This window comes from Carcharodon carcharias, chromosome 17, assembly GCF_017639515.1.
Source record: "Carcharodon carcharias isolate sCarCar2 chromosome 17, sCarCar2.pri, whole genome shotgun sequence".
NCBI lineage: Eukaryota > Metazoa > Chordata > Chondrichthyes > Lamniformes > Lamnidae > Carcharodon > Carcharodon carcharias.
In genome coordinates, this window is record NC_054483.1 from 32,424,245 (window position 1) to 32,433,644 (window position 9,400).

Here is a 9,400-nt window from a genome sequence, read left to right on the forward strand (position 1 = left end):
GGTCAGGGTCAGAGTTATTGTAAATCTGCGAGTTCACGGTGAAGGGTCAGGGTTAGGGTGAATGTGCGAATTCACGGTGAGGGGTCAGGGTTAGGGTGAATGTGGGAGTTCACGGTGAGGGGTCAGGGTTAGGGTGAATGTGGGAGTTCACGGTGAGGGGTCAGTGTTAGGGTGAATGTGGGAGTTCACACTGAGGTGTCATGGGTCAGGGTTAGGGTGAATGTGGGAGTTCACATTGAGAGGTCAGGGTTTAGGGTAACCATGTGAGTTGAGGGTGAAGGGTTAGGGGTCAGGGTTAGGGTGAATGTGGGAGTTCACAGTGAGGGGTCAGGGGTTAGGATGAATGTGGGAGTTCACGGTGAGGGGTCAGTGCTTGGGTGAATGTGGAGTTCACGGTGAGGGGTCAGGGTTAGGGCGAATGTGGGAGTTCACGGTGAGGGGACAGGGTTAGGTTGAATGTGGGAGTTCCCGGTGAGGGTTCAGGGTTAGGGTGAATGTGTGAGTTCATGGTGAGTGGTTGGTGGTCAGGGTTAGGGTGAATGTGGGAGTTCAAGGTGAGTGGTAGGTGGTCAGGGTTAGGGTGAATGTGGGAGTTCACGGTGAATGTGGGAGGTCGCGCTGAGGGGTCAGCGTTAGGTTGAATGTGGGAGTTCATGGTGAGGGGTCAGGGTTAGGGTGAATGTGGGAGTTCACGGTGAGGGGTCAGGGTTAGGGTGAATGTGGGAGTTCATAGTGAGTGGTCAGGGGTTAGGGTGAATGTGGGAGTTCACAGTCAGGGGTCAGGGGTCAGGGGTTAGGATGAAAGTGGGAGTTCACGGGGAAGGGTCAGGGGTCAGGGTTATTGTAAATCTGCGAGTTCACGGTGAAGGGTCAGGGTTAGGGTGAATGCGTGAATTCACGGTTAGGGGTCAGGGTTAGGGTGCATGTGGGAGTTCACGGTGAGGGGTCAGGGTTAGGGTGAATGTGGGAGTTCACACTGAGGGGTCATGGGTCAGGGTTAGGGTGAATGTGGGAGTTCACAGTGAGGGGTCAGGGGTTAGGATGAATGTGGGAGTTCACGGTGTGGGGTCAGGGGTTAGGGTGAATGTGGGAGTTCATGGTGAGCGGTCAGGGGTTAGGGTAACCATCTGAGTTAAGGTTGAAGGGTTAGGGTGAATGTGGGAGGTCACAGTGAGGGGTAAGGGTTAGGGTGAATGTGGGAGTTCACAGTGAGGGGTCAGGATTAGGGTGAATGTGGGAGTTCACGGTGAGGGGTCAGGGTTAGGGTGAACGTGGGAGTTCACGGTGAGGGGTCAGTGGTTGGGTGAATGTGGAGTTCACGGTGAGGGGTCAGGGTTAGTGTGAATGTGGGAGTTCACGGTGAGGGGTCAGGGTTAGGGTGAACGTGGGAGTTCACGGTGAGGGGTCAGTGCTTGGGTGAATGTGGCGTTCACGGTGAGGGGTCAGGGTTAGGGCGAATGTGAAAGTTCACAGTGAGGGGTCAGGGTTAGGGTGAATGTGGGAGTTCACGGTGAGGGGTCAGGGTTAGGGTGAATGTGGGAGTTCATGGTGAGTGGTCAGGGGTCAGGGGTTAGGGTGAATGTGGGAATTCATGGTCAGTGGTTAGGGTGAAGGTGGGAGTTCAGTCAGGGGTCAGGGGTAAGGATGAATGTGGGAGTTCACGGGGAAGGCTCAGGGGTCAGGGTTAGGGTGAATGTGGGAATTCATGGTCAGGCATTAGGGTGAATGTGGGAGTTCACAGTGAGGGGTCAGGATTAGGGTGAATGTGAGAGTTCACGGTGAGGGGTCAGGGTTAGGGTGAACGTGGGAGTTCACGGTGAGGGGTCAGCGCTTGGGTGAATGTGGCGTTCACGGTGAGGGGTCAGGGTTAGGGTGAATGTGAAAGTTCACGGTGAAGGGTCAGGGTTAGTGTGAATGTGGGAGTTCACGGTGAGGGGTCAGGGTTAGGGTGAATGTGGGAGTTCATGGTGAGTGGTCAGGGTTAGGGTGAATGTGGGAGTTCACGGTGAGGGGTCAGGGTTAGGGTGAATGTGGGAGTTCACAGTGAGGGGTCAGGGGTTAGGATGAATGTGGGAGTTCACGGGGAAGGGTCGGGGTCAAGGTTATTGTAAATCTGCGAGTTCACGGTGAAGGGTCAGGGTTAGGGTGAATGTGCGAATTCACGGTGAGGAGTCAGGGTTAGGGTGAATGTGGGAGTTCACGGTGAGGGGTCAGGGGTTAGGATGAATGTGGGAGTTCACGGTGAGGGGTCAGGGGTTAGGGTGAATGTGGGAGTTCATAGTGAGGGGTCAGGGGTTAGGGTGAATGTGGGAGTTCACGGTGAGGGGTCAGGGTTATGGTGAATGTGGGAGTTCACGGTGAGGGGTCAGGGTTAGGGTGAATGTGGGAGTTCACGGTGAGGGTTCAGGGTTAGGGTGAATGTGGGAGTTCACAGTGAGGGGTCAGGGTTAGGGTGAATGTGGGAGTTCATGGTGAGTGGTTGGTGGTCAGGGTTAGGGTGAATGTGGGAGTTCACAGTGAGGGATCAGGTTTAGGGTGAGTGTGGGAGTTCACGGTGAGGGGTCAGGGTTAGGGTGAATGTGGGAGTTCACAGCGAGGGGTCAGGGTTATGGTGAATGTGGGAGTTCACGGTTAGGGGTCAGGGTTAGGGTGAATGTGGGAGTTCACAGTGAGGGGTCAGGGGTTAGGGTGAATGTAGGAGTTCACAGTGAGGGGTAAGGGGTTAGGGTAACCATGTGAGTTGAGTGTGAAGGGTTAGGGGTCAGGGTTAGGGTGACGGTGAGTGTTCAGGGTGAGGGATCGGGGTCAGGGTTAAGGTGACAGTGAGAGTTCGCGGTGAGGAGTCAGAGTTCAGTGTTAGGGTGACAGTGGGAGTTCAGGATGAGAGGTCAGTGTTAGGGTGACAGTTAAAGTTCGCGGTGAGGGGTCAGGGGTCAGTGTTAGGGTGACAGTGGGAGTTCAGCGTGACGGATCAGAGCTAAGGTGATGGTGAGAGTTCGTGCTAAGGGTCAGGGGTCAGTATTAGGGTGACGGTGGTAGTTCAGGGTGAGGGGTCAGGGGTCAGTGTTGGAGTGATGGTGGGAGGTCACTGTGAGGGGCAGGGGTCAGGGTTTGGGTGACAGTCAGAGGTCATGTTGGGGTGCAGGCGTCATGGGTCAGGCTTAGGGTCATGGTGAGGGGTCTTGGGTGAGGGTGGAGGTGTCTCTGTGTCTCTCTCACTGTGACCTGTTGATGAAGGTTTTCTGACGTGTTCTCTCTCACCCTCTGCCTCTCCCTGTTCAGGACGGCCTCAGGATCCTGAGTGCTGGATGGATCGTTCCGGAGACCGGGGTCAGGATGTTAGACTTCACTGTGTCAGTCACTCTGGATCCCCACCTCTCACCTACTCCTGGGATAGAATCAGCAGCAACTCTCAGGAGCTGCCAGCACATTCGATAGCAGGTACATGGATACCCGGGGGGAACTACAGAGTAACTGAATGGGGGAAAGAGAGGGAGAAAGACAGAGAGAGGGAGACACTGAGAGAGAGAGAGAGAGAGGGAGAAAGAGAGAGAGAGGGAGACAGAGAGAGGCAGACAGAGAGAGAGTGAGTGAGATAAATAGGGAGAGACGGAGACAGAGAGAGACAGAGACAGAGAGAGAAAGAGAGAGAGAGAGACAGAGGGAGGGGGAGAGAAAGAGAGAGGGAGACAGAGAGAAGGGGAGAGAGAGGGGGAGAGAGAGGGGGAGAGAAGGGGGAGAGAAGGGGGAGAGAAGGGGGAGAGAAGGGGGAGAGAGAGGGAAACAGAGAGAGAGGGAGAGAGAGAGAAAGACAGAGAGAGGGGGAGAGAAAGAGAGAGGGAGACAGAGAGAAGGGGGGAGAGAGGGGGAGAGAAGGGGAGAGAGAGGGAGAGAGAGAGAGAAAGACAGAGAGGGGGGAGAGAAAGAGAGGGAGGCAGAGAGAGAGAGAGGGAGAGAGGGAGAGGAAAGCTATTAGAGACAGAGAGGGGAGAGAGATAGAGAGAGAGATCGAGACAGAAGAGAGGTGTTGTATGTTCCTACATGTCATTGTAATGTAAAGGTACTCAGCAGAACATGGCATAATGTGCAGCTGGAGAATCGGATCACCCTTGGTGTGATGTATAGAGTCCATAAGACCATAAGGCCTAGGAGCAGAAGTAGGCCATTCAGCCCATTGAGTCTGCTCTGCCATTCAATGAGATCATGGCTGATCTGATAATCCTCAACTCCACTTTCCTGCCTTTTCCCCATAACCTTGATTCCCTTACTGATTAAAAATCTGTCTATCTCAGCCTTGAAAATATTTAACGGCCCAGTCTCTATAGCCCTCTGTGGTAAAAAACTCCACAAGTTCACTGAGAGAAGAAATTCCTCCTCACCTCTGTCTTAAATGGGCGACCCCTTACAATAAGATTACGCCCTCTGGTCCTAGACTCTCCCACAAGGGGAAACAACCTCTCAGCATCTACCCTGTCAAGCCCCCTAAGAATCTTATATGTTTCAATAAGGTCGCCTCTCATTCTTCTAAACTCCAATGAGCACAGGCCCAATCTACTCAACCTCTCCTCATAAGGAAATCCCTCCATACCCGAGATCAACCTAGTGAACCTTCTCTGGACTGCCTCCAATGCCAATATATCTTTTCTTAGATAAGGGGACCAAAACTGTCTCAGTATTCTAGGTGTGGTCTAACTCAAAACGTCAACTCTTTTCTTCTCCGCCGATGCTGCCAGACCTGCTGAGTTTTTCCAGGTAATTCTGTTTTTGTTTTTGTTTTGGATTTCCGGCATCCGCAGTTTTTTTGTTTTTTGTTTTTATCTCTGTGGTCTAACTCATGCCTTGTGTAGTTTTAGCAAGACTTCCCTATTTTTATATTCCATTCCCTTTGACATAAAGGCCAACACTCCATTTCCCCGGATATTCCACCTCTCTATTATTCCTTAGTTCTGTTGAAGAGTCATACGGACTCGAAATGTTAACTGTGCCCCTCTCCACAGATGCTGTCAGACCTGCTGAGTTTTTCCAGGTATTTTTATTTTTGTTTTTGTTTTGGATTTCCAGCATCCACAGTTTTTCGCTTTTATATTCCATTTCCCTCCCCTATTCTCTGCTGAACTTGTATGTTAGCTTTTTGGGATTGATGCACATTTCACTATTTACTGGCAAATCTCCTCCAGCATTGTTCAAAGTACAGGACAGTGCTTTATATAAACATAATGTAAAATATATTAGGGCAGGCATCTATTTGTGGTAGTTATTGATTCAGCACTTGGGTCACACACAGTGTTCGTGCTTAAGAAATAGGGGCATGAGTGGGTCAGTTGGCTCTCTTTTAGCCCATTCAACAGGACCATGCTGATGTGCTATCTGATCTCCACTTTCCTGTACCATCGCTTAATTCCGACAAGCCCTTAAAATCGACTGACCTCTGTCGTCAATATGATTCGAGTGATTTATTTCCTGCTGAAATTCCACAACCAAGTACATAATTGACACTCATTACTGTTAAGTGTTAGTTTGGCTCTGTAGTTTATTTTAATCTAGTGATCATTCATTAAATCTTAATTTTAATTACAGATTAAATTTTAATTTTAGCCCCATGGTAATAGGCTCAGAGAGAGCAGCCCTAGTGAAATAAGAACACTCTAGAAGCAGCCGAGTGTATGGTGAGCAGCACCTGGGGTCTGGAAATAGTTAAAGGCTACCAGTGAATGTTGATGTTTAAACACACAAGGTTCAAGACCTTCTCCTTAATGATACACCACTGGACTCCATATCACCACAAGGTTGAACACAATGGCCCCTCCTAAAAGATATCACAATGAGAAGGACAGTGAGAGAGCAAAAGAGCATGAAAGAGACAGAGAGAGAGAGACAGAGAGAGAGAGAGACAGAGAGAGACAGAGAGAGAGAGAGACAGAGAGAGACAGACAGAGAGAGACAGACAGAGAGACAGACAGAGAGACAGACAGAGAGACAGACAGAGAGACAGACAGAGAGACAGACAGAGAGACAGACAGAGAGACAGACAGAGAGAGACAGACAGAGAGAGACAGACAGAGAGAGACAGAGAGAGAGACATCCTCAAAGACAGGGGCAGAGAGAGAAAAAGAGACAGGGAGAGACATTGTCAGAAAGAATGAGGGACAGAGTGAGAGAGAGAGAGGGAAAGAGAGACAGAGACAGAGAGAGAGAGTGTGAGACAGAGGGAGAGGGACAGAGAGAGAGAGACATCCTCAGAGAGGGAGGGGCAGAGAGAGAAAAAGAGACAGAGACATTGTCAGAAAGAGCGAGGGACAGAGTGACAGATAGAGAGACAGACAGAGAGAGAGAGAGACATCCTCAGAGAGGGAGGGGCAGAGAGAGAAAAAGAGACAGAGAGAGACATTGTCAGAAAGAGCGAGGGACAGAGTGACAGTGAGAGAGAGTGAGAGAGAGACAGACAGACAGAGAGAGAGAGAGAGACATCCTCAGAGAGCAAGGAGCAGAGATGGGAAGAGAGACAGGGAGAGACATTGTCAGAAAGAGTGAGGGACAGAGTGACAGAGAGAGAGAGAGACAGAAAAAGAGAGACAGATGGAGAGAGAGGGAGAGAGTGAGACAGGAAGAGAGAGAGAGACAGAAAGACAGAGACAGAGAGAGAGTGAGAGAGAGAGAGACGGCAAATGAGACAGAGAGAGAGAGAGAGCAAGAGTGAGAGAGAGAGAGACGGCAAATGAGACAGAGAGAGAGAGAGAGAGAGCAAGATTGAGAGAGAGAGAGGGGGATGGAGAGTGAGAGAGAGAGAGAGAGAAAGACAGAGACAGGGACAGAGAGTGAGACAGAGAGAGAGCAAGACAGAGAGAGAGAAAGACATCCTCAGAGAGAGAGACACACAGGGAAAGAGAGACATCCTCAGAGAGGGTGAAGGGCAGACAGAGGAAGAGAGAAAGGGAGAGCATTGTCAGAAGGAGCGAGGGACAGAGTGACAGAGAAAGAAAGAGAGAGAGAGACAGAGAGAGAGAGAGAGAGAGAGTGAGAGAGGGAGACAGACAGACAGCCAGACAGAAAGAGACAGCCTCAGGGAAAGAGGCAGAGAGAGAAAGAGAGACAGGGAGAGATATTGTCAGAAAGAGCGAGGGACAGAGTGACAGAGAGAGAGAGAGAGAAGGAGAGTGAGAACAGAGAGAGAGGAAGAGAGAATGAGAGAGACAGACAGAGAAAGAAAGACAGAGAAAGGGACATCCTCTGAGGGAGAGGGGCAGAGAGAGAAAGAGAGACATTGTCAGAAAGAGCGAGGGACAGGGTGACAGAGAGAGAGAGAGATGGAGAGTGAGACACAGAGAGAGAGAGGGAAGGACGGAGAGAGATACCATAGAACCATAGAAAAGTTACAGCACAGAAGGAGGCCATTTGGCCCATCTTGTCCATGCCAGCCCGAGGACACCCAGGTGTCCTTTCTAATCCCACCTTCCTGCACCCGGCCCATAGCCCTGCAGTTTACAGCACTTTAGGTACAGATCCAAGTACTTTTTAAAAGAGTTTAGAGTTTCTGCCTCTACTACCAACTTGGGCAGCAAATTCCAGACACCCACTACCCTCTGTGTAAAAAAGTTCTTCCTCATGTCCTCCCTACACCTTCTGCCACTTATCTTGAATCTACGCCCCTGGTTCTAGAATTCTCCACCAAGGGAAACAATTTTATCTGGTCCACTCTATCTATTCTCCTCAATTTTGTACACCTCAATCAAGTCACCTCTCAGCCTTCTTTGTTCTAAGGTAAATAACCCCAACCTACCCAATCTCTCCTTGTAGCTACACATTTCTAACCCTGGCAACATTCTTGTAAACCTCCTCTGCACTCTCTCCAGAGCTATTACGTCCTTCTTGTAATGTGGTGACAAGAACTGCACACAATACTCCAGTTGTGGCCTCACCAGTGTTTTATACAATTCCAACATTATATCCTTACTTTTATATTCTATACCTCTGCCAATGAAGGAGAGCATTCCATATGCCTTCTTTACAACCTTGTCTACATGAACTGCTGCCTTCAGAGAGAGAGAGATATCCTCAGAGAGGGACGGGCAGAGAGAGAAAAAGAGACGGAGAGACATTGTCAGAAAGAGTGAGGGACAGAGTGACACAGAGAGAGAGAGAGAGAGAGAGAGAGAGAACGAGACTTGGGCGGAGAAATGGCAGATGGAGTTCAGTCCAGTACAGCTACAACACTGGCATCTACCCTGCTATGTGGAAAATTGCCCAGTTGTGGCCTGTCCACAAAAAGCAGGACAAATCCAACCCGGCCAATTACCGCCCCATCAGTCTACTCTCCATCATCAGTAAAGTAATGGAAGGGGTCATCAACAATGCTATCAAGCAGCACTTGCCTAGTAATAACTTGCTCACTGATGCTCAGTTTGGGTTCCATCAGGGACACTCCTGACCTCATTACAGCCTTGGCTCAAACATGGACAATAGAACTGAACTCCCGAGGTGAGGTGAGAGTGACTGCCCTTGACATCAAGGCAGCATTTGACTGAGTGTGGCATCAAGGAGCCCTAGCAAAACTGGAGTCAATGGGAATCAGGAGGAAAACTCTCCGCTGTTGGAGTCATACCTAGCACAAAGGAAGATGGTTATTGGAGGTCATCATCTCAACTCCAGGACATCACTGTAGGAGTTCCTCACGGTAGTGTCCTCGGCCCAATCAGCTTCAGCTGCTTCATCAATGACCTTCCTTCCATCACAAGGTCAGAAGTGGGGATGTTCACTGATGATTGCACAATGTTCAGCACCATTCACAATTCCTCAGATACTGAAGCAGTCCATGTCCAAATGCAGCAAGACCTGGACAATATCCAGGCTTGGACTGACAAGTGACAAGTAACATTCATGCCACATAAATGCCAGGCAACGACCATCTCCAAGAAGAGAGAATCCAACCACGGCCCCTTTATGTTCAATGGCATTAACATCACTGAATCCCCCACTCTCAACATCCTGGGGGTTAACATTGACCAGAAACTGAACTGAACCAGCCATATAAATACTGTGGCGACAAGAGCAGGTCGAGGCTGGGAATCCTGCGGACAGTAACTCACCTCCTGACTCCCCCAAAAGCCTGTCCACCACCTACAAGGCACAAGTCAGGAGTGTGATGGGATACTCCCCACTTGCCTGGGTGAGGGCGACTCCCACAACACTCGAGAAGATCGACACCGTCCAGGACAAAGCAGCCCTTGCTTGATCGGCACCACATCCACAAACATTCACTCACCGACCCTCTCACCCTACTCTCCTGCCCCTCACCGACTTCTGCACCCTCCGCTCCTGCCCCTCACCGACCCCCTCATCCAGCCCCTGACCCACCACCTCACTCTCCCGCTCACCCTCCCCCTCACCCACCCTCACCCTCACC

At 50.4% G+C, this 9,400-nt stretch overlaps 1 protein-coding gene across 1 annotated transcript in view; it reads left to right on the plus strand.

Annotated features, from left to right (window-relative positions):
* The window catches only part of LOC121289626 (coxsackievirus and adenovirus receptor homolog), an 823,703-nt gene that overhangs the window by 162,350 nt on the left and 651,953 nt on the right, over nt 1-9,400 (plus strand). Inside the window, exon 4 of the mRNA XM_041209257.1 lies at nt 3,283-3,441. Coding sequence (XP_041065191.1) covers nt 3,283-3,441 — 159 coding nt within the window. The remainder of the gene's footprint in view (nt 1-3,282; nt 3,442-9,400) is intronic.